The following is a 26,137-nucleotide window of genomic DNA, read 5'->3' as shown; positions in this document are numbered from 1 at the left end:
GTTGAGTGAACATACAAACTACTTCTTTTTCCTGTTCCTGCTCCAAGTCGTTTTGCATGACATAAACTTCAGGGAATAACTAATGAGTCCAACATCTTGGGGCAAAAGAGTGTTGAAAAAGAGCTGGATGTAAGATACAAGACAGTGCATGTACTGTTGCATCCTCCCAGTTTCACTGGTCTGTTCTACCTCTCCCTTTATGTAGACCTGGTCTTTGGTTCAGGTGAATGTGGAAGCTTCTCAAACACCTCTTTTCCAAATAGTAAGAACTACTCACTAAAAAATCCAGTGTAGACAACAATCAGGTGTACAGGAATTGTCTTCTATGCCAGGATTTGTTGTTTTCCCCCCACAAAAATTGCTAGAAAAAGTAACACAAAATATAAGCTGATTTTTAAGCTTTATTTAAAATAATGGAATCAAAACCAAGTGTACTTTGAAGATAGATTAATGGTACATTTCAGAACCTACTCATAATGGATTCAGTAATATTTTTATCAAAATATAAAAACTCTTATTTTTTTTCCTTGACATTAATCAGTTACAGTCCTTGGAACTGTGGTCTCTCATTGCAAGATTTCTGTTGCTAATGGCATCACTGAGGTTTTGCAGTTAATGACAAATCAGTTTTTTGAAAGATAAACATTGAAAATATGTATTTTTTTCACTGCTAGCAGGCAAGGATTCTTTACAATTCCTGTTCTGAATCTCTGTCTTAGCCTTGGAAAACCCTCATTACACCAATGCGGGGAAGGGTCTACTAAGGAAAACTCAGTGTATGAAAGAAAAATAACAGAGCAACTATTTTCTATGTAGAACTGGTTTTAGGCTATTAGTTTGAAGAATTACCTTCCTAAATACTGTATACCATCTGATTGATGAGGACATAGCTGGAGTATACCACTAGGATTTGGAAGCAGAGCAGCACTGCTTATTTATGCACTCTGGAGCTGACTAGCAAATATGCAATATTTATAGCATTATCTATTCTCGTTAATCCAATATTAGAGAATTTCACAAAGCATAAGAGAGCTCTCAATGAAGTCAGCAAAAACCAAAACTATAATATTGCTGAATACTTTTGAATTTCATTTTATCAGAACCAGTGTGTATTTCTACATACATAATCATATATATAATATGCATGTACTACTACATGCTGTGGAATGGCCAAGATGTTTATATGATTTGCCTTCATAACTTTTCATCATATATATTCCCGTGTTACGGCTTTTTTCTTCCTTCTTGTGTCCATTCTTCCATTTAACTATCTGTGTGTGTGCATTATCCCTTCACTTAATAATCCTATTCTGATTATTCAAGCCACTTATGATGTCATTTGTTCTTCAGCTTTAACTGTCACCAGTTAACTGTCCCTCTGCTAACCCTAACCCTGTGCTGCTAAAATACATAATTTCATAATGAGAAAAGAAGTTCAAATTGACACCCGTAAAATATTTTTTTGAAAACCATTGAGTCAAGTGCTTTGGCCTTTTTTCCTTTTCTGGCCCTTTTTCCTCTTCTGGCCCGTTTTCCTCTTCTGGCCTTTTCAAGGGTCATTCTTGGTAATAGTCTGAATATGAAGGGCTTGAGATGCTGTTTGTTAGCTATTAAAAAAATTACAGCAACAACCTAAACCAGCTTCCCTTAACATCCTTAGAATAGTATCAGGCTTCTACCCTGCTTCAGTTGGCCCCAGTAATCAAGACAACAGGAATTCAGTCTCGTGCCTGCACACACCAGCAGCACTGCCTGTGTATGATTTTGCTGTTAACAGCTGTTTTTAAACATGTTCTTCAGGTGTTTACCCTTGGAGCATGAGATGAACAGCAGGCCAGGTGCTCTGCAGGACTGTCCAACCTGTTCTCTCTTCACAAACTCATTTGTTGTTGTGGGCTCTTTTGTCCATTGGTGTAAGTCAGGCAAGGAACCCCATTCAACTACTTATTTAAACTAACAAAATCCTTCTTTCAGTCAGCAGCAATAGAAGTGGCCATTGCCTTAGGAAATGTGTTAACTAATTGAAATGCCCTCAGTTAATCCATCAAAGGAACTGTACGGTACAGGAGGCTGAATACATTTAAATATGTGCTTATTTGAATCAGTTTGGTATATGAGTAAAAATGGTTGAGAAATAAATGAATATTTCTATTAACTAAAGACATGCTGACATCAGAGAGTATGGGGGGAGTCATACAAAAACTTAACCATAAAACAGGTGTAGTATAGGATCCTAAGTATGAAATGAAAACTAATTAGCTTTTTGCTTAATTTAACAATTATGAATTTTATTGAGAAGAAAAGATAATAGGCATTTTCACACTTTTTCTAATTATAACTTAGCTAAAATGCATGCAGGAGCCTATGTAGTTCACTATTTGTCATACAGTTTTCAACATGAACTAGATTAGTCTCTTCTGTTTCATTAGAGATGGTAGTTAGTAGCCTCATTAGGTAACACTGCAGTATAGTATACTTCCCTTTTGACAAATGATAATACTGACAATACAGGTTTAGAGGAAAACTAAAAATGTGAAAGGAAGGAATTAGTATCTGATTTTTAAATTTTATTTTCCAGTCCATGAATCTCAGAATTACAGAAAGGCTGAGAGTGGTAGTGACCTCTGGAGACTGGTCCAACCTCCTTGCTCAGAGCAGAATCCCCTAGAGCAGGCTGGGGGCCATGTCCAGTTGGGTTTGGAGTACCTTCGAGAATGGAGCTTCCACAAACCCACCTGGGCAACCTGTGCCAGTGTGGGGTCTCCCCTGCAGTAGAAAAGTGTTTTCTTATGTGCAAGTGGAATGTTACCAAAACTGTATGTATGGTTATGCTCCCACACTTTCCTACTTTCTTGAAATCATATGCCAGCATTAATACACATTCACTTACATATATGCATAAATCTATATATATCTATATATTTCCTCTTTCCTACAAACACGTGTCATGTATGCCAGTTCTCCTTTTGGAGAAATGAAGCCATTCACTGAGCTCAAAAATACTGCTTACACTCAAAGCAATACATGATAACTCCCTCCTTTTTCTTTTTTTTTTCTTTTCTATTTTTTATTGTTCATTAAATAAAATCCAACACTTCAAGTTATTGTCTATAACAGAATCTTTTTTTGTTAATCTCTATTTTAAAGGAGGAGGGTGAATTTTTTCTGTGAGAGTTTGAAGCGCATCAGTAATCAGTAATTTGGAACGTCTTGCAGCAATTCTTTCAATTATGTATCTCAAACAGCTAGGCTAAAAGTTGTGTGGGTTTTTTATTGGTTGTTTTTACTCATTAGAGCTGGAAACAGCTACTGTTGCATGGTTGTGGTGATGGATGAGAAATAATAACTTACGTAATGCAACTTGTGGGGGTTATTTATAGTCTCCAGTGTGATTTCATGGAGAGCCTCCTGAGGCAAAGCAGCGACTGATGGGATGTGAGTTCTGTAGAGACTATTCCTGTGTGGTCTCTCTATTCCACACTGTTTAGGGACATTGAGTTTTAGTGAAGTTGCTTTTAAACTCTCTGGAGGGGAAATAATAAATCGTTGAAATGGTGATGCTAAGGGCACTGTGATGATACTAGAAAAAATTGTGTGGTTAGATATTACCAAAGGGTTTATGTAAGATTTTTTGAGACATCTGTCTGGAGTGTTTTAAGAAAAACTTAGGTGAATTCACAAAAGAAATAAATTTCTTGTGAGCATGAGTACTTCTGAAGAGGAGCACAGCTTTGAAATGTAGTCATGATTGTGTGAGATGTTCATTTCAATGTAAATACCAGAGTTTCAGAATAACTTTTTCCACAGCACTATACAGCAACAGGGAGGGACTGAAGTGGTCACAGTTGTCAAATTTGGCTCATAAGGTGTTAATCTTGAATTTCTCTCTCTTCTTTAATAGTCAACAAGCAAACGGGTTTTAGAGCAACTATGTTAATTTTAGGTTCATTTGAAATAGAGGAGGTGATTTTAAATGATGATTCTGGTAAATGTGATAGGAAAGATTTGTAAATTTCCTCTAGATGAAATTTCTAATGCATAGTCGACATGCCAGGGAATTAAGTAATCCCTCATCTCTAAGAGTGGAATAATGAAGGGGGAAAAAAATCAAGTAGAAATTGGCAACAAGCTATTGCTCAAACAGTAGTTAGTCCCTGTTACATAGTTATTGTCTGTTACCGTGTAAGTTTCTTTAGGGACAGAGATTTTAACAGCTCAAGCTTCTTTTAAAATAGTTTCAGAGGAGATGGCAGGCTTCATTAAATATTGCTCTTTCTCGTGTTTGCACAGACAGCTGAGATCATAAATGCCAGTCTGTCAGTGTGATGGGTTCTTTATGAAAAGAAAAAAAACCTGAGTGCCTCAAAAGCTGTCGTGAAACCAGAGATTAAATAGATTCATCTTCTTGAAGCAAGCAGCAGCAGAGGAGGGCTCCTCTTTCTCTCACTATTTTCCAGTCTCTTCCATCCTTCCTCCTTCCCCGTTACATTTTCTCAGCCCAGGTCTCTGCTGGACCTAGAGCATCTCACCCTCCCCAAAAAATGGCATGAAAGAGAGTGGAATTCAGCTCAGACACCATTTATTTGAAAAATTTTGAGGGGAGAACATGAGTAATGAAGATGAGAACAGTGAGGAACAAATACGAGTTTCTATCCATGACATAAGAGTTTTAAGAACACTGCTCTGCTTGTCAATTCCAGACAAGCCTCCAGTTTGTCTTCCTCAGCTGAATTACTTTGTTCTCTCATTTCAAATGGGTTTTTTAAAGAGTCAGCACAATTAGATGAATCTCCATCATCAGATATCAATTAGAAGAATCCTTATTTTTTAACTCTGAAATAAAACTGCAATGAGAGAGTTTCAGTTTCAAACTCTGCTGAGCAGTTTCTTTGTGAAATTTGGGGATCTCATCTTTATTGTTTTTCTTCATTTTTACAGAGAAGTTTTATGATTTTTGACATCTGCAGGTAAAAGGAGAGCATTCTTTTTTTCTCTTAGACTGGGTGTTTGTTGGTTTAGGTGTAATGCTAAAATGCAGACTGGGTGTGGAAAATGTTTCTTAAAAGCAAAGGCAGAAGCAGTTATTGTTGCACTAACCATCCTTCTGAGGAAAGCCACTGTCAGTCACTGGCTGAGAGAATCCTCTTCTCTGTAGCCCTTTTTGATTGTTTAAAGGTTCCTGCTGGGAATTTACTCTTGATCTAGGGAAGTTCAGCACTTCAACCTGTTCATAGAGGGTTTTTTCTGCTGCAGTCCACGTAGTAAGGCTGTGTATGGCAATTTCCTTTTGCTATCGGATCTCTGAACTTTATTGTTGAAAGATTCCAGGTGCTGGAAGATTTGTGTTGTGTATTGCTTGTGTCAGTATGGTGGAAGGCAACATGATCTGGAAGAAATGCACACTAGACTGAACCTAAAAGTTCCAAATTTCTGATCTGTGCTTTCTCCTTGATCACTGTACTTGCCCATGAGAAGATATAAGCACCTGTGCTGTTGATCTTGTTTGTAATGAGGATGAGCTGGAGCTCATGTGTTCAAGGCATGGTGCAATCCAGGAGAGTCAGGCTAAGTTTACCTCAGTATTAAAAGTGTTTTAATTTATGGCAGAAACATATGCATTTTAAAAAATGAGATAGCTAAATTTTCACTCCTGTGATATTAACCAACTTATGCTAATATTCAGTTAACCATTACCAATTAACAGGAAGTGTATAATTAAATATTTTAATTCGTAGGACTACTAGCCTGTCTTGGGGTAGCTATTTTTCTCATTAAGGCACATGGTTTCATTAACTGATTAGACACTATTTGACTCATACCATGAATCCCTTATTTGGATTTTGTTATAAGCAGACCACTGTGGTTTTCATCGGCTTAATTCAGAATGCCAGATTTGCTTCTGAGAACTACCAGAATGGTGTATGTTTCCAGAAGCAAAGATGTGTGGGAGGTAACTGTTCCAAAAGCAGTGTATCTATTTCTCTGATTAATGAATAAACTACAAAACATGTAGTTTGCCATCTTTGGCAACAAGGTGGCTGGAATATGTTTTTACTGAACACTTGAGTCATCCAGGTTAGAGTACACAAGCTGCCTTTTGAAGGGGGCATCCTTCACTTAAGGCTAGCCTGGTCTTCTAGGCAGTCTGAAAACAAGTGTCTGTGTGATAGGACTGTTGGTCTTGGAGCATGAGACAGGATCTCTGTTCAGAATGTCAGGCAGTCTGTTCAGAGGATCTTTCCCTCAGATCATCTTCTGCAGAGATTTAAGACAGGACTAATTGTTCCGTAACTATATTAATTCATGATGCACTATTTTCTTTTTCTTGTCAAGGCTCCTGCACAGCCAAGTATGCAAAGGTGGAGCATGTTATGTACTGAATGTCAGTTTAGACCTAATATATGTATTTTGTGAGGTGTAAGTTTTAATCTATGCCACTACTCAAAAAGGCATCTGTCTTGAGACACATAGCAGATAAAATCATTGCAGCTTAATAAAAACTTATCACCTGTATACTGTGCAGAAAGCAGTTCACTCTACTATGAAATGTGAGATAGAGACTTAGTACTTATTGTGAAGCCAGGCACATTTTCAGCATATCTTAAGAGCAATATGACAGAAATAAAGTAGGCTCCAGTAGTGACGCAAGTTGTGTATTTGTAATGGTGTAACATTGGAGTCCAGCAACTGGAAAAACACTGTGACACAAGGGCTGAAACACAGGTAGGAAATGTGGCTTAGTCTATATCGCATGTGAGTATCCAGGGAAAGTTAACAGAGCATACCCAATGGAGAAGCTAGCAGGTATTTCTACTCTTACTTCCTTAAGGTGTTTGCTCAAGGAAAGTCACGATGTTGAGAAGCAGGGGATCAGGTAATATAGCTGAAATAACAAGAATATGGACAGTTACCTTTTCCTGCCTGATCCAGGACAGCTACACAAAGTAGACATAAGCACTGGAATCTTAAAATAATGGTACAAACATGTTCAATAGGTTACCATCCTGCCAAAAAGATGTAGTTACCCTGTTATTTATTGGATCAATGTCCTTTCAAAATGGATTTAACTGAACTAATTTTTTTTTCCTTGATCACCATCGTGCACTAGAATGCTGACCAATTGCAATAATGGCTTTCAGCAGCTCCTTGCAGCACTACAAAAAAAATATATAATTTGTAGTATAGTTGGAATTAAATTTGTTTACAGTTCCTATTACAAAGAAACACAGCACTGATTCTGCTGTGCACAGGTTTGGGGAGGGAAAATGTCTTATCTAACCTGTCCTGACTTGGATTGCAGAGCAGCAGATCCACTGAAATCTTCTGCCTTTGACATGCCATAAAAACAAGGCTTGAGCATCCCATGTTCCAGTCAGTAATGTGCATTTCATGTGCTACTCTAGAACCCTGGTCAAGATACTCTCCATTGTAAAAAAAAAAACAACCAAAACAAAAACAAACAAACAAACAAAAAACCCAAAAAACCCCACAAACAAACAAAAGGAGGCACTGCACTACCTGAAGTGAGGCTGTCCTGAACCTCTAACTTCTTAAGGCTTTCTACACACTATTTTCTTATCATCTGGAATTTATAAAGTTATTAATGCAAATAGTATTCTAATTCTTTCAAAATGGCTAAGCATTTGGAATTTATAGGATGTATATACAGATCATGCTTATTTAGTTTGGGTTTATATTGTTAGTGTACACTAATTTACATTTAAATTGTTAGCCATGTGGAAAGAGGGAAGCACAGTATGGTGCTTTCATGTACCGCCTTCAGTCATAAGAGTTATAATTTACATGCTGTGCCTTAAAAATCTCCCTTCTACCCAGGGAGGAAATAGGTTGAACCTGCGTGCACTTGTTTTTCATCAGCAGCATCCTTCAGTTAGTTTGTGTGGGGAGAATGAAGAAGGCGCGCAGGAGAAACTAAATGAGATGACAGATGAAGCCTGCAATTGTTTAGGATGGTGTGTGCTCTACATGTATCTCTGTATGACCCAGCCTTGGCTGGAAGGAAGCTAATCACTTCATTTTATATTTGGTATTGACAACAGGAGGGGTTCTTATAGGGAACAAAGATAATTTGTCCTTTACTTGATGCTCACTTTGGTTGTTAAGAAAACGTGCGTATGCAGTAGGATGGGAAGAATCGCACTGCTTGGTGGTGACCCCAGCTGAAAGCAATATACCTTCAGTCTGCCTAAAGGGATGCCTCAGCAAGGAAGTTCTAATATTTTTCCTAAAATATTTGTTGTGAATACAACAGATTCACAGTCGGAGAGTGAGGCTTCTCCTGTGAAACGGCCACGGCTACTGGATGACAGTAATGACAGGCCTGAAGAAACCAGTCGATCCAAACAGAAGAGTAGACGTCGATGCTTCCAGTGCCAAACAAAACTGGAACTAGTACAGCAGGAACTGGGATCATGTCGCTGTGGTGAGTACTGTTTGTCAGTAGTGTCTGGCTTTCTAATGCAGCTGTGCTCAGATCCATATCAGAGGTGGAAATACAGAGAACACTTGCATTTTTTGTCTTTCAAAGATACTTTCAACAGAACCTGTAGCTTCCACTGGTAGCAAAAAGTTATAATTAGTTGCTGTCTAATTTCCCCTTTAAAATTTTGGCCTTGATATACTGCCTTGTGTCAAGAGATCTCAGATGTTAATGACTTTAGCTTCATAAATCCCTGTAAGGTGGGAGAGCATCACAGCCACTTGATAGGAGAAGAAACACATCAGGAAGTATAAAAAGATCAGAAAGTTTTTACAGGGTGTAAAGGAACATAGGTCAGCATCTACATTCTACATGTTACATTATTATTAAAAACCTTAAACCTAAAAAACTTCTAACTGAAAATATTTTCATTCTCGTGTTAGTTCTTGCTGGGGAAAAACTTGTTGTTCATGATACACTTCAAATCATCTAGCTTGGCTTTACCAAAGTTGATGACACTGTTCAGGCAATTGAATTGAGGACGATATTCCCATGCAGAAATCTAATTTGCAGTTTCATATTAAATGCAAATAATCATTCTGAAACAATAATTAATGTGACTAGATTCCAGAGATGTTCTCTCCTTCATGAGTTGTGTTCATAACTGGTTTAAATGTGCTCATTAGACCCAGTGATGATGCATGTGGTAGTTTTACCTGCTAATTATTTTTTCATATAATCATGTGTTGAAAGCTTGCATTGTGCTCTCTGACAATACTTGTATCAATACATTTGGAGAAGTTTGTTTTAGTTACTTCACTGTATCTCAACAGGGGGATAATTTCCAAAGGATTTGCATAGACGATAGGTGCAATTAACATTGCTCCTGTAAAATATAGAGTATTGTGTTAAAAACATTTTCTGGATAGAAGGCATGTCCTCCTGAGCACCAGTGTGAAGAGGAAGGGTTGGGTAAGCTAGTTACAAAGACCCAGTTATTGAATACTGAATACCCAAAACCAAGTGAAGAGAAGCAATAGAAAGCTGCAAAGATTTTATTCTCTTCTTCAGCATCTGTCTGTCTTCAGCCTGTAGAGATTACTGCTGTGTTGTGCTCTTTTGGACATGAGATAGGCTTTGTTTCAGATACTGGAGCACTGCCTAGCATCCATTATCTGTGATGCCACCAAACATGATATCAAAAGCTTGTAATGTTGAAATTCTTGTTACGGAAATCGTGTCAGGACACTTTGAAGTCTCTGGTAACAGTTTTATCAAACTGAAGAGATTCAGAGCTATCAATGACACAGTTTGGTATGACTCTTCCTCCTCAGCATGACAGAGGCAAGAGTTTCTGCTCTTGTTCTGCTCCTGTCATGTTTAGAATGACTGCGGCTGCTCACAGGTACCTGACTGAAATAGAAGAATCCTCCCTAATATTGGGAGCAAGACAGTAAAAAGGTTTGGGGAGTATTAGAGAAAAGATTGCTTAGCCATTATGCTATATCAATAATCTTTCCTGCATTCTGCAATATTGGAGCTATGTAAGAGCAATGAAGTTGAAAGCAACTCTTAAGAAGTCCTTTTATCAATCAGTAGTGTTTTTAAAATTATAAAATAAGACCTGCCTTTTTTTTTCTTGTAAACTGGATTATAGATATATCTGGTTGGTTCCTCTCAGGTTTTCTTGAAGTGGTTCCATAATTCGATACTGTTCCAATATAAATGTTGTAGGAATTATTCTTTAAATTGTTTCTACTGGATATGTATAGCTTTATGGAAATATTTCTGTTAAAGTTCATAAAATGTCTAAATAAAACATGAACATGAAAAAAAATTCTGGGTCCCTCAGCAATAAGTGACAAAATTAAAATCTGCATTCGTATATTACATCCTATATAGTTTAAAGTTTGTAATACAAACATTTATATTCCACACATTTAATGGGAGAAGTAGAAGGCAGGAGTCTATTTCTATGTTTACAACAGAGCTGAAAAAAACTAGAGATCTTTGGTTTATCTGTGCAGTTATAAGGTTTCATTAACACTCTATACAGTAAGTGTGTGTTATCTATAATGAAATGCTCTCGTGATGTGAATGTAGGCATACACTGTGCTACTTACTTTTAATAGTCATATTAATAAGAAGCAAACAAAACTCTGCCACTGAGCAACACAGGTCACCTCATCTTCACATCACCTGGCTGTTGATATCAGCACGTGGCTGTTGTCATTTTTTAAAGATGCTGCCTTAGAAACTGTTCTCAGCAACTTGCCCTGCTATCTGTAAAATTAGATTGCTTTAGGTCATGAGTGACAAACCAGATCAAAAACCCTGGGGAGGAGGTGATGGGAAATGGAACAGAATAAATATGTTAAATTCTCATTCGTTTAAAATATTTCTTAGATCCATATGTGATCAGGTTATCCTTTTTTGTCGCAACGTGAAGCACAGGTTATGATGTGTGTTCATGGAGGTGGTGAGATATAATCAACTGGTGTAAAATAAGCACATACATTCTTCAAAAGTAGTGGTCAAGGTGGAACATTGTTTGATCTGCACTTTGAACCGCTGCTGTTAAATTCTTGTCATCTTAATCCTTAACTGAAGCAATGGGAAAAAAATGTGGGCAAAAAACTCTCAACTTCAAACATTAAAAAAAATTCTGATAGTCAGGGTTAATGAAAAGACAGACATCATCTTCAGAATGACAAATATATGTGTTTGCTTGGATTTAAAAAGAAAAAGGATTTACCACATACAAATGCTCCAAAGCTGTATCTGAAACACTGTTGTTAAAATCCAAATTAACGCCACAGAACAGCAATTTTATTGTTTGCTGTTACACATCTTCTTGTCCTAATGTTAAAAGTACTGGAAATCATCTCCTTTTTTGATGATTGTCCTGGTAACTCTTCCAGTGAGATTTTTAGCGAGACGTAGTGGAAAGAAAAGTGTGTACATACAGGACAATGTTTTAATGTAGACATACTTGCAATTTTTGATCCACCTAACTGGGAGACAGCCTTTTTGAAAAGGGAACAGAGAGAGTGGGCTGCTGCTTTACACCAATTCGGAGATTTTTGAGAGACTGTTATATTGGCTTTACTGTCTCCTGTAAGACCTGTCCAGAGAGAGGTGATGCTGCTGAGCTTGTTCCCTTGACACTACATGGAATTTTAGACAGATTTGACAAAGCTGCAGGGCTCTGCTGTGAAGAAAAACAGTTCACTACTGAGAAGGGAGTTCCAGCAATTCAAACACAACATTTTTCAGATATAGAAAGATTTGTTTGTTTTCATACATGCAGACTCTCAAGATCTTTTTTCATTCTTCTTCCGCTCTGTTCAAGTTATTAACTGCTGACATGAAATTCACATCTCATAAATAATGCTTAAGAGCCATTGCTATATAAATTGAATGTGTTATGAATTGTGATGGGCCTTTTTGTAGCATACTATGCCTGGAGCAGGAAGAACAGAGGATGTCATTTTCATTAATTTCTAATGAGGTGCCAATTAAAGCTAAGGAAGGAACTCAGAAGGGAAGAGTCACAGAGTTCCCCTGAATCCTGTACCCTGGGGCTGTCAAATGAGTGTGCTGCCAAGCCTCCTCTGAAAGTTCCATTAAATTACAAACTCATCCAAAGCACACACAGACAAATTCAGCTTCCCTTTGATCTTCAAAAGAGCAATTTGTAAGACGAGTTCTGAGCCTTTTCACACAGCAGACTGGGAGAAGTGATAGGAATTGTTAATTGCTGATGCACTTTGCAAGCTTCGGTGAGAAAGAGAAATTTTTAAATTAATTCTCATTTTGTGCCTCTGACTGGATAACCTTTATATCAACATTACTAGCACAAAATCAGCTTCCCGTGAAACATTTCTAGGTGACAGTACAGTAGGTATGTTCTCCAGACAGCAATGTTTTCTAGTTTGGGGTGGATGGACCTTTCAATAGTATAGTGTGTTACGATGGATAATGATTGTATTTAAATAAGGTGTTTATTTAATATTAGATGTAGGAGGCAGTTTTATCATCAAAGAATTGCAGCAATTTTGTTCTTCATGTTACACTCCGTTACAGTATTTCTGTAAGCAGTCCAAAATCAATTGCCTGTGATCCTTGATCTGAAAATTAAGTTGTTGTCTCAGTGGGGTGATAACCGGGGTGGTTACCACAGACTTGCTTCAAAACTAGGGGCAGGGAATTTGTGAGTGAAAGTAGCTATATGACACAGAGTTCTGGAAATGTATTTTGGAAAAAGGCAGGTTGGTAATTTGCAAATTGCTAGGCCTGTTCTTAATTACTTGACCAGATGTACATTGCTATTAAATAAAGTTGTGTACAGTTTTAAAAGGCACTGAGCCTGTAAACTTTTAATCCAGAGAAATTATTTGCCCAGAAAGGATAGCTTAATTTTATGGCAGAGTCTTAGTATTTTACAGCAAAAAATGGTTCTGGTACCACTTGCTGTGTAAAGCCAACACACAGAAGTCTGTAGTGGTCTTTCTGTTAGAATTGCATGGGAGATACAAAGATATTCTAGGTGATCAGTAAAGGAATTTCACATCTGTCATGTTAGATCCACTTCTAGTCAGCAATCAAAGAAAAATTAGTATAGTGTGCCAGCTCTGCAGCAGAATTGTTTACTGTTTGTAGGCCACATCCTAATGGGCATCTCTGTACTTCAGGTTCCACCTGTCCAGAACTTCTTGGCAGTCAGTGAGCTGGTGAGAAAAATGGGCCCGGAAAGTTAGCCTAGCTTTAGCTTCCAGTAGAGTGCCTTTGAGGGAGGTTGCCCTTTAGTTTGTGTGCTTCTGAGATAGGAATCTTGGGGAGTTTTGTGTTCTTTGGCCAGAGTAGATGCTTAATAGAATGGGAAGATGTTGAAACCTTCCAGTTTGATCACATTTAAAAAATAATTGCTCAGTTGTGGTTCATTCTGATCAAACAGTTTTTAGCCATATTTCTTGCCTGTGTGGAGAGGAAAGATTTTCTTGGAGTTTTCCTGGCCTAGGTTGTGTTGTAACAAGTTACAATTTCCCAGAATGCGGATTGACTTAACAGTTGTGTATTCGCTGCTGCTCTTGAGGGGGACTCTGCAGTGAGTACTAACCTCAGGCATGGGTGAAGGCAAAATGTGGTGTTTTGCAATTTTAATTTGATGTTGGCAAGTACTGATGTTTGTCTGTTTTTTGATTTGAAGGGATGCTTGCTCACAAGTGACCTCCACAGCAGTAAAACTTTGAGCCAGGAAACAAGAGTCTAAGTTAGCCTGTTAGCTGGAGTGCTGCCTGGTGCTGCTGAACACATGGAATTGAGAGTGTAGCACATTGTTGAGGCCCGCCATAGACTGCTCCTTAATAAGGGCATAAATTTCCTTCCTAGTTACTGTGCTTATTTTTCCACCTCCTTGTTTTTAGTTTATTTCTGTATAAATTTGAATAACCTGTTGAAATTCTTTTCTTGGTACTACTGTTGGTTTACTTCTGTTTTGATCTTCTGCTAGCCAGAGGATAAGAGGCAGAAAAGAACAGACTCCTGTCAAGCACTGAACATTTCTGTTAGCCAGCAGAAACAAAATGGTTCCACACAACAGGGACTGTACCTGTTTTACAGATAACTGACAGCGAGGCTCACTGTGATTCAGTTATCAAAAAAGTGGAAGCAAAACAGCTGCAGATTCTTAAATTGTATAATAGAGCTGCTGGTTCATAAACACAGGAGATGAGGCACTTGTTTGGATAGTGCCAAAATAATTTTGGAATGATTTAATTTACTCAGTTAATTTAGAATAATCTTCAGAAAGACAGGAAGAAAGAAACAAACTTCAGTAGATAAACCACTGCATCTTTGTACAAAGTCGTCCAACATATGTTAGACTAATGTTTCTCTTAAAACTTGGTAAAATATTAAATCATGGTTCCATTTCCATGGAATCTATTTCTGTCGAGGAGAATTTGTAATGGTGCTGGTAAATTCACTTTCTAGATGGATAAGGTTTATCTGGAATAAACCAAAATGGCTTCAGGGCGCGATTATGTATTGGTGTAACAGATGTGCTTCCATTGATTAAAATGAAATACACTGCTTCTGGAGATTATGAGTCAACCAGTTCAGTAAGAAGTATTGAAAGAAAAACAAATCTTATTAGTAAGTGGTTATGTACTACAATTCTGGCCAGTCTTACTGTTAGCCTTGAAGATGTACCATATTCAGCTCCTCTGTTGTGTGTTCTAAGAGACTTGCTCCCAGAATAGTACTTTTGCTTCAACCATATCAGTAATGGCTAGCATCTTAGCTTATGTTGCTGCAAGTATTAAAAAAAAACCACCACAACCGAAAATCCATTGAAGTTTGAATTTGAACTCCAAAGGTTATTTTGTTTTGCTTTATTTTAGGAAGATGTTATTCCAAAACTCTAATTTAAAGTAATAGGGAATTGGAGCTGTTAACTAATGTTGGTCATTCTGAGTAATACGTATTCTGAAAATACTGGAAATTTTACAGTTAAAAGTAGCTGACTGCTCGGTGCAGCATGAGTTCCAAGGGTAGGACCCAGAAAAGTGCTTTAGCGTCTACGTTTTAGAAAAGCTGTCCACAATTTTAAAAGTGTAAATGGAGTTCATGCTCTGCTTATAATTAGGAATCATGAAATATCTTTTGAAGATGCTCCAGTATATTCCCCTAGCTTGTTCAGTTAATGTGGGTTTCTTACAGCATGTGCTCATTTTTATTTCTTTCACTTTCTTGCTTCCTGAGGTTTGGCAGTGTTGATTTAGTAATGTATACCGAGCCTATTACCTTCCTGTGGTCCCAGTCAGTGACTTAAATGGGTCAGTTGGTCTCTTAAGTCCCCAGATTCTCCTTCAATAAACAAATTAGCATATTTCTTTTAAAAACAAAACAAAAAAAGCAGTTTTATTTTGACACTACTGATGTGATATGTCCTTCAGTATATAACCTTCAGGGGGGTTTTACATGGAAACTGCAGTGTGAGGTAAAAAATAAGCATTTTGTTGCTTACCACATTATGTCTCTTCTTTCCTACCCACCTGTACTGTGGTTACAGAAGAACAAACTGTATGCTTACAGTAAAAGATGATACAGTTTTAAATTGCCTTGTATGCACAAGTGACGCATGACCTAGAGAACCTGAACATAAAAATCTATCTGGGACTACCTTATTTCTAATTTCATCTCTTTCAACACCTTTAGAGAAGTCATTTGCTCAGTCTTTGAGTTGGTTTTTCTCATCAGAAAAATGAAGATAATAGACATCTATCTGCCAGATGTTAAAGGAAACATTTTTGAAGGTTAAAGTACTCTACCTTTTCTAATCAAAGTTCTTTCTTTACAGTGTTCTTATTTATCCAGAGTCTCACAGGCATTTCTTACAGCTTCACCAGGACTGTGCACACAGAAAGCTTCTGCTGGTCAGCCAGAGGCTGCAGCAGTCTGGTCTCAAAAGGAAAGATACGTCCCCCTCAAAGCAAATCAAAGGTTTTTGTCTATATGTTAACAAATAGCTATGCACCAAAGTACTTGTTTTACTAATGTGCTTGATATTTGAGGTAGACAGAGAAGGCCTAAAAATATGCCATAATAATCTGACAAATTCTGAAGGAACATTACTGGATAATTCAACTGACCATGAAGTAAGGCTTAGGTAGGGAGGAATGATGCCCAGTGAATTTTGTTGGTGAAAAGTCTAAATTGTTCACAGGAAGAAGTGGGGAAAGAACATAACAATTGCTGCATAAGAACTGGGAGAAGAAAAAGGATGTTTAAAGGAATTGTCAGAATTTACTTAAAAAGTCAGGGTTCTTTCCAGGAATTGGCGTATTTTTCCCTTACAAAATAAATACATATTAGCTAAAGGAAAATGCCACATGTGGTCCTAAATTACATAATTCAGGTATAAGAAGGTAGGTAGTGAGACCTGAGACTACTTGGTTCGTTACTAGCTTGCTGTGGATGTTCTAAGGAAATTGGATGGACACTCTAAGGAAATGGCATAAAGATTTGTATGCATCTGTTTTCACAAAAGTAAAAAGAATAATACTAGTCTGTGTCAGGGCCTTTTAATATTAAATATGTCTGTCTTCGGAAGAGAGTTTCAAGAGCTGAAAAACTGTATTTATGGATATTCACTGAGGAGTATTCAGTAAGTTTTTTTAAGTAATATGTTTATTTAACTGTATCTTATATGTATTGAAATGAAAATAGTTACTCAGAGAGGTGTTCGCAGCTGTCAAACATTCCTGAGTGGCTGAAAGTTTTGCAAGTATATGCACAGCTAGTGCACAACTGGAGGGTCCTGCCATATTCTGCACAAGCAGGAGCAAGGAATGTTATATTAAGTCCACACAAAAAAAAAAAAAAAAGGAAGAGTGGAAGTGTACATTGCTCTAAGCATTTGTTTTTCTTTATGGTATAAATAGGGCTTCTGAATGGAGCTCTATTTTCCTGTGGTTAGAACAAGAATTAACTCTTGACATAGATTGCAAGAGGCTACAGGAATAGAAGACTCATGTGGCGCAGAACGTGTAATCTAAGCGACCCCGCACGTAAGGTGTAAATAGGGAATGAAGACATAAAATACCTGTTATTTAGGTTTAAAAGAAACAGGGCTGCTTCTCTCCAGTGATTTGGCCAGCAAGCCTAGCTGTTGTCAGACTGGAGATCAATATGGTGCAACCTCTAGAAAGCTACTGAAACCCAAGGCATAAATAGTACAGCTCAGGAAATATACTGAAGGTCAAACCTGGAATCATATTCAGCATGTGATGAAGTCAAAATACATGCAGGATCCAGGAGAGCTGTTAGAATTAATACAACGTACAAGTACTGTATGTTGTATAGACCCTTTCATTATTCATTCCAGTTCTTTATTAGAAGTCTTGCATTTTCATTGGGCTAAACAGAATTATACACATACATTATTGAATCACTCAGTATTGCTTGCTGTTTTAATTAAGTTACTGGGTACACTTCAGCTTTTAATTAAATCCTCAGCTTCGGAGAGAGGTGCATTTGCTCAGGTGGGCTTGGTGTAGAGAATTCTAGAAGTATTAATGCTCATGTAGCTCTTTTGAAAGTGTTAAACACAGGACATCAGTCCCTGCACTGATGCTGTGGTGACTCAGTCATCCACCCTCCCTTTCTCAGGACACATTGTTTAAGATTTCACACTTCTCAAATCTAAATAAGCTGTGCAGGAAAAAAATGTTTATGTGCTGGTATAGCCTATGGAAAAATCTAATTTTACAGTACTACTAGCATTTACTATGGTGTTACCTATTAACATGTTTTACCTCTACTTTATTATCTGCCTAGTCCTGTACACTAGGAGGCCTTTTTGGCATAATTCTGCTTTTTAACTGTATATTCTGTTCTTTGGATTCATTCTTCCACATCCCACAGGATATAACCTTGTGAAACTAGGAATGATATAGGGGGAGTATTATTATTTGTGTGTTCCTGGTCCTGAAATGTGGCAATGAGTGTTTTTTTTACAAATGAAGCAGTGATACTAATTCCACTTTAATACATGATTGCAAGATCACACAGTTACTCAAAAAAGGAAACTCTTTTCACCTACCTCAAGTGTAAACTTTTCATTTTGACCCTAGCTTTTCATCTCCCTCAAGTTAGTCAGTCATTGGTGTTCACTGTCTGGCATCTCTGTTGATGCTGTAAGTTCTTGGGAGCAATTTCTTTAAAAATTCTTTTGTTAAATTAAACACTAATTGGTTTTGGTTGTTTTGTCTATTTTTTCCTGTCTTTATGCTTGAAAAATTGCACAAGCCTTTTGGTGAAAAATGTTTCCTTCAGTTATATTGACAGATTACATGACAAATTAAAATGCTAATTTCTGGGAAGTTGCATCTGTTACCATAGATGAACCGGGATCAGAGCTCAGTTCTATAGACGTTTCACAAGAGCAGTAACCCAGCATTTGTTCTTAGCTGGTGAGTCAGCTTGTGGTGTAACAAGTACTGCTTGTGCCCAGCTGCTGTGGATTGCAACTCAGACGAGAAATTGAGGACAGTGTATAAGATGGGAAGGGGAGCCTACAGATCAAATGTGTAGGTCAGTGACCGCTGAGGTTTAAGCAGTTCAGAAGTGAGTATGGATTGCATGGTGTATCTGTAGGAGTAATCAACCTAAATTGCTCTGTTAAGTCTGTCCCCAGTAGATATTGGCCTTAACTCACAAGTCTGTAGTGGGGTGAAGAAGTTGTGATTTAGAATTATTTACTTATGTGTGCATGAGTTCTGTACAGCAAGAAAAATATTTGGTCCAAATCAAAAGTTTTAACCACCATTTTTTTTCTAGTACATGACATAACTGAGATACAATCCTGATTGAGACCTGCAGTATTCAGTCAGACCTGACCCACAGCAAAATGACTTTGATTCTTTGAAGATTCTTTGAAATTCAGAAATAATCTGAAAACCTCAGTTCTATTCCTGAACAAGCTCTCTGATGTGGAGAGCTGTGGAGTTAGTATCTCCTAGAACAAAAGTAGTACTTGAGTCTAGAAGAGTGCCATATCTTAATTTTTCCCACTCTAAATACACTGTCTTTAAAGAAACAGGAGGAAACTTTCTTTTGAGTTCTTGTTCTTAGTTCCAAAGTTAAGGAATAGAGTAGTGTCTTATGTAGAACCTCCTTAGGAATTGTTAATTCAAAAACAACCCCCCAAAAAACAGCGTGTGGTCTGTCTTCAAGTGATATAAATTCTCTGTTCAAAATTTATGTCACATTTAATGTAAAAAAAAATAGTTTGACAGCTTTCTGTGCAAGTAATAAGATAAATAGGAAAGTATATTTGAAATTAGCACAAATTGGGATAAAACGTAGTTTGTTTGCAGAGACTCTACAGTGTAAAACTGCATCTCTTGTGTGCTCCCTAAAGCAGCTTCCCAGGCTTATGATCTTAAAGAAAATAGACAGAAGACACTTTGAAACACAGGTTATACATGACTAAACTTGGAAATACAGTCTTTTCCTTGCAGTCTAAGGAATTTTTGCAGAATCTTTAACCATACCTGTCCAGTGGCTGTAACAGTATTAAGATTATGTCCTCTCTCTTTTGTATACAGTTTCTTCCATTCATTTCTCGGGCAGTTCTTTTCACAAATAGCTTTTTTTTATTTCTAATGTAAATGCATATGTATTGCTTTACCCTCTTTGTGGCAGACAAAAAAAATAAAGGAAGAAAGGGAAAAAAAAAGTTCGTTCCCCTCTTTACTCCCAAGCATAAACCCAGTAGTAGAAATACAAAATGAATCTGTAGCATCTCATGAGCACCCTGAGTCTCAGATATAAAATTTTATGTAGCATCAGAGAGACCACAGAGCTGCGTGCTTCCACCATGAAACCTGAGATTATCGCTGACTGAAGAGCAGGATGGAAGTCCCAAGTTTCACATCCAGTTCCAGGGACAGATTGGCAGAGTAAACAAAACATTCTAAAGTGTCTTATGCCACCTCTTTCCTTTTCTCTCTGATTCAGTTATTGATCATTTTGGTAGTCAGGAGTAGCAACGATCTATATAAAGAAGGAAATGTTGAAAGGTAAGTTGCAGTGATCATAGCAAATGGTTAGAAAAATAAGTTAATAGGAGAAGTACTGTTCTCTCTGCTGTATGGTTTGTGAATCTTTTGCAGCTGTGCTCTTTGTGAAGGAATGTGGAACTGAACTGCCTTGAGAGCAATGTTTAAGGTAATGTGCATTGATATATAGAGACTTCTAACTTGGAGCACTTAGAGGTTAATATTCCCCACCTAATCATCTTGGATTGGAAATGATAGAAAGGACTGCCTGAAGCTATGTTTTGTGGAGTTTTAATAAATACATCTATGTGGTTAAAAAGCTTCACCATAATGTGGCTTACTTCCCTTGGAAATGAAGGACAACCAAGATTCCCAAACAAGTTATTCTGAACTCCTTTAGCACTTAATCAAAGTCCATGACAACTTGCAAAACTGGGAAAGGGAAAGAGTTTAGCTCACTTATTTCTAAAAGTTTGTTGTTTAGCTTAGTGGGGTTTGGTTTGGTTTGATAGAAAATGTCAGTAAAACTGAAACTTCCTTGAGGTGTGAAATGAAAGCTGACAATGCCAGTGCAGAACATTCCTCATAGAAGAGAAGAGGTAATTAGAGCACATGCTAGAAGGAGAATTATACAAGATATCAGCAAGCTAGAATATATTTATATTGCAAAACAGCAGTGCATGTAAGCTGCACTGGACGTTTTGCTAGTCTGGACGATAGTGCTCTTTCACGTCCTTCCATTACTGCATGTTCTTTTTGCACAATCTGCAGAACACTAGGGGAGCAAGATGGATTATACTGAAAACCAGAGAGCAAGTGTTTTCTGAGTTACTCTATGTGCAAGCCTTTAGGATCTTGCTTTGTATCTTGGTAGTTATTTGTTCTACTCTTCCATTTATTTCTTACCTCTTTCATGTCTTTAAGAAAAGAATATTTCCCTCCCACACTTTTTAAAAAATAGCTTTATTGTTAGTATAATTTGCAACATATTAAATTCTTTTTTTCCAATTGAAGGGATGGGGGAGATGCATAAATGTTGGTTTGGGGATTACTAGACACCTTCAGAGAATGATGTCCAGTTATTCTCAACAGTGCTGCAGCAGCATGTATGGCGGCATGAGCTAATCTCCTCTGCTGGCTAATCTACCTGGTGTGGCTGTGCTGTGTGATACCCTGTAGATACGTTCATCTTTGAAAGAGATGTTCAAATTTGTTCTTGCACAGAAATCTGCTTATAGATTCAGACATACCTTGTTAGATTATGTATCTTTGGTAGAGAATTTTTACAGCATCTTCAACTCTTAAGTTACAAGATGTTTTTCAGTTCTGTTTGAACATCTGTTGATTAGAATTTCAAATTTGCAAGAGAAGTAAAATATCTTGTGAAGAATGTAAAGAAGTCAAAGGACACAGCTCAGAATTCTGCACAGGATTATCTCTGTGTCATTATTAAGACTGCTTTAAAATAGGGTTTGTATAGGGCCCTATGCTAACAGGTTGTTTATTAAATAAAATTTGAAAATGGTGTAAGCTGCAAATTTTGACAGTTTTGAACTTCTGACTTTTGCCTTGGGAATGGAAATGATAAATACCAATACGAGTGGGCAGGTAAGCTGATTTTGAAGTACCAGAATCTCTGATTTTTATGGTAATATTGACTACACTTTCTTTTACCTACTAGTGGGAGTTTCTTTGAAGGAATCAAGAGGAGTCACTGTAGTATAGAAAACTAAACCTTCAGAGCAGTTAGTGCATGCAATGAAAACATAAATGTCTAGTATGAATAATTAAGATGATTGATGGTACTTGGCAATGAAGGGCTTTGTCTTTTCCTGTCAGCAGTGATACTTGAATGGCTTAGCTTTCGGAAGCACAAAAATGTACCTCTACATACGTGAGGTTCAGTTTTCTTTGGTAGATGGAGCTGCCGAATTATCCATGTGACACATGCGCTGTGTAGCAGAGTCCAAATATGCTCCCTATACTTCAAAAACAAAAGTATGAATATACTAAATATCAGAGTAATTGTGGCAGCAGACAGCAACTTTTTAGGTAACATATATGAAGATGTTTCCAACAGAGATGCTTTTAAATGCTTTATAGTCACTTTGTAAATGTGTAAGCTGTGTAAATCTTTAATAAGTTTGTTTGGCACTTTCACCACTTTTCAAACCATGCACTCAAACCAATCTGTCTTCTTTTAGCAGCTTTCTGAATGTCTTATCAATGAGATCAGGACCAGAATCTCTGGGTGGGAGAAAAAGGAGTTTCCTTTCTGTCACAATGCTATTCACATAATAGGGATCATTATATTTATTATATCTTTTATGTAACAGTGGGAAGTTCTCCAGCAGTACATTAGCAAAGTCTGGAACCTCCATGCCTGGCCAAGGACATCCACTAGAGTAGTCCCACCAGTGTGCTGTGCTTCTCCACTGGTAGCTTGCAGTAAGCCAATTGCTAGGCATTTGTGCCACATTCCAAAAAGTCTGACTACTTTCTGTTGAGTTAACAAAAAGAAAGAAATTCAAATAAAATCAAGGGCCCACAAAAATTACAATCTGACTTTTGTGTTGTGGATTAATATGCTATTTAGTTAATTTTTTTCTGAATATTCACTTATCATTTTATTGGTATTTAAGTTGCTTACTGATTTTAGAATTTAAAAACAAAAACTTAAAAATTAAGTGTAGGTTTGAGTTGAAACATTTGCTTATTGTCATTCCATCCTCCCATCTAACTAGTGTTCTTGAATGTAGCAATGAAGAATATGCCATCATTTTTCATCATCACCCATGCACAGGAAACTGTAGGTCTGTGATATTCTCTGGTCTTGCATATGGGAGACTATATTGTTTTATGTCCTCTCCAACTGCCCTTTCCCAGGAGGTTCCTCAGGAATGATGAAAGCAACTTCACAGCTTCTTGTATGCAATCTTGAGCTTCCTTTGAATGACTCCTCCATAAGGCAGAGATAGTGCATTGCTTTATGGCTTCAGCCATTTGTGCTCTGATGATGAAATGGAAGTGAATTTTTGATGATGTATTGTGAAGTAGTTTCTGGGGTGCTCAGAGGAGCTCAGATGTTTTGAGGCACTACATAATGTTTTTCCAAGATGTTTGCCTTGGAGACCTGAGGAGTAGGTGATTCATAGTTTACTTCTAATATCAGAAAACAACAATTGCAGTGCAGTGAGATTTATTATTACATTTACTAGATTGAAATCTTCTATGCTTGGAGTGGAAGTCTGGCATGGTTTTGGTTGATGACTTGGGTAAACGAACTTTAGTTGGCAGATGGATTCCCTTTTCCAGTGCTCTTTCCCCTAGCAGAACATTATTTATTTTGTGTTTTAGTTATAGTGTGCTAAAAGAAGCATTTCTCAGTAAATTCCTGTAGAGGAGACAACCTGTATTTGATACCGTCCCATAATGAACTTAACAGCAAATGCACTGCAGGAGTTCATTTATCTAACTTACTTTATAACTATAAAAACAGAGTTCTCAGGAGAAAATGTTTCGCTTCTAAATGTGGATTGGCTTTAAGGATCAAAATACAAGTACATATATTGGTCTTCTGCCCCAGAATACACAAGTTAATAACGGAACTGTTGTAAAAACTGATGGCATTGATGTGACATCAGGCATTTGTGCACACGCAGACCACAGAATGTCCTTTCTGATTTCCAAAGCAATGAAGAAGTAAGGAGTGAATATAGCAGTAATAACTTAATTGAATATATCCACTCTGAACTAATGAAAAAATGTCCAGAACTACTGTCACTCAATTAGCTACTATATAACAGTGTTTAAAAGTCCTTTAAATTTCAAATAAAACATACAAAAATACAAGTTCCAATCCTTGAAGTGACGTAGGCGTTTGAAGCAATGAGACTAAAGATCTGAATTCTCTTTTTGGAAATGGAGCTTCCAGAAGATCAGCATTGCTAATTCAAAAAGAATAAACCCCCTTCCTTAAGATCAGCCAATATATGCAAAACTATTTTAGTAACATTCAAAATGTGCTTGGGTATTCTTTCACTAGGTACTGTCTGTTCTAATTAGCAGTACATATTTAAATATGTAGATATTAATAACAGGTTTAGATTATTTAGTTGCTGAAATTAGAAATGCTGTTCCCATACTCTGGGAAAATGAAAATCACCTGTCATTTTTTTGTGGACAGTTATGGAAATTCTGCATAAAAAACACTTGACTAAGAGAAAATAAATAATGTATCACATGGAATAAATGTAGTACACACTACAGATTTTCCTATGTGAAAACATGCTCTAAAAAAAACTAAAAGGTGTTCAAAAAAGAAATAAACATACATCAAAGGACAGAATAGATTGTATTGGGGGTGGCAATGTAGAAAGAAATATCATGAAGCTCTGCTGGTCTGCAAGAGACAAGAGGCTTTGTAGAAGGTGAGAAGATGGGGCAATTGAAAGGTCATTTTCAAAAGTGATAAATCATGTTGTATATGTACCTTTTTACTAAATTTATAGAACTGTCAAAAGGGTCTTGCTGAAGCAATGTAGAAGATTGTATAAATTTTCAAGGTCTCTTTTAGATAGTATTAGATGGCATTTCTACATATACTTGGAAAGGATCTGTAAAACCATCAGGATTTAAAAAACAGTTTTTACATATAAAGGACTGAGATGCCTCCTGCCCAGTCCATATCTGCAGGGTTTTGTGCATCTACTTCTTGCACATTCATTGCAGATAAGCTGATGAACTTCATTTTTGAGCTCATCTAGTTAGGTGTTTATGTATTCTTGTACCTGCAGTGGACATTGATTCAGCAATTTGAAATTTTATTTCAAGAAGTAAGGGAAGCCTTCAGACCATGTGAGAAAGAATTGAGTGAAATGCCTGTTCAGTACTGAACCTACAGTCCAAGGATGTTTTCATTTTAACAATCAGACTTTGAATTTTTGGCACCTCAGGAAAGGTATTTGTCACATTTGAGTGTGGTATGACCCAGACTGAGATGGGAGGCAATGATCACAAGGGGCAAGATACATATCAATTCAATCTGCATGCTTCCATCCATATTTCTGAATTGTATATACCAATACAGAAAACTTGCCTTTCTTGCTTTGTTCCTAGAACTGAGTTTCAAAGCCAGCCACAGATAAGTCATGTCTTTTCACAGCCTGATGCTACTGAAACAAAGAGCAATGATAAATCCAGTTTTCTTGTTCTTTTTTTTTTTTAATAATTCCATATGTGATACTTTTTTCCCTCTCTGTTTTTTTAACAATCACCCTAATATAAAGGTAGCCTGTTGTTCTCTCCTGCAGTTGACGTTTTATAGTCCAGGAACTTGAAATACATGTATTTTTATATAAATATATATGTGTGTGTGTGTGTGTGTGTGTATATGCGCAAACAATTATTCACTCACTCATTTTTATCCTTTTCCATCTCTCCAATACCACAGTTTTGTGGGTTTGGTATCTTTTGAGCATTCGAGGAGCAGCAGTAATGTAAAGCACTCAAGTAAGAGGCAGTATGTTGCCCTTTGTACCATCAGACAGTAAAAATATCACAACATAGAGGCAATACCATACTTTGTTTTGTTTGCAGTGGGCTGCATGAGCCCTCTAACTGTGTGACTGTTTTCCCTCTTGTATCATCTTAATACTACTTATTGCTAGTTAACATTACTTTTGGAAGTAGGAAATTTGAAGCAATTTCTTTACTGTTACAAAGTGTTATGGACAAAAAAGAAAAAAACTGATTTCCTTTGTAGGCTAGAAAGTGGTAGCTCTGGAAGATGCCCTCCTCACCTGCAGGAAAAAAGTATTGACATGTTTCTAAGTCACATGCTCCCTGGAAAGCTGGATAACATTGACTAGCTTTAGACAAAGAGAAAATAACCTACATCTTTTCAGCTACAGAGCAAGATGATGTGGCATGACATGGCCCTGTGTCAAATGCCTGTTTCCCCCTGTGGTTAGTGTCAGAATGGTTCACGAAGAGAAGCTTCTGAAAACTGGAACAGTGAAGGAGCAGTGAACTCTCCTGCAGTCGCTGCCAGTGTTGGCAGTGAGGAGGAAGAAAGGTGCCTAAATTTAACAGTTCTGACTTAAATATCTGCTTGGAAGTTCAACCTAGA

General features: G+C 37.2%; 1 protein-coding gene across 2 annotated transcripts in view; it reads left to right on the top strand.

The window, feature by feature from the left end:
* The window catches only part of ZFAND3 (zinc finger AN1-type containing 3), a 135,535-nt gene that overhangs the window by 103,405 nt on the left and 5,993 nt on the right, over window positions 1–26,137 (top strand). For both annotated transcript variants that reach the window (XM_018085191.2, XM_029965039.1), the window contains exon 6: window positions 8,273–8,443. In XM_018085191.2, the coding sequence (XP_017940680.2) occupies window positions 8,273–8,443 (171 nt within the window). The remainder of the gene's footprint in view (window positions 1–8,272; window positions 8,444–26,137) is intronic.

This window comes from Manacus vitellinus, unplaced genomic scaffold, assembly GCF_001715985.3.
Source record: "Manacus vitellinus isolate BGI_N305 unplaced genomic scaffold, ASM171598v3 scaffold_8_pilon, whole genome shotgun sequence".
NCBI lineage: Eukaryota > Metazoa > Chordata > Aves > Passeriformes > Pipridae > Manacus > Manacus vitellinus.
The sequence above is the reverse complement of the archived record's forward strand: the minus strand, read 5'-3'. Positions and strand labels throughout refer to the sequence as shown.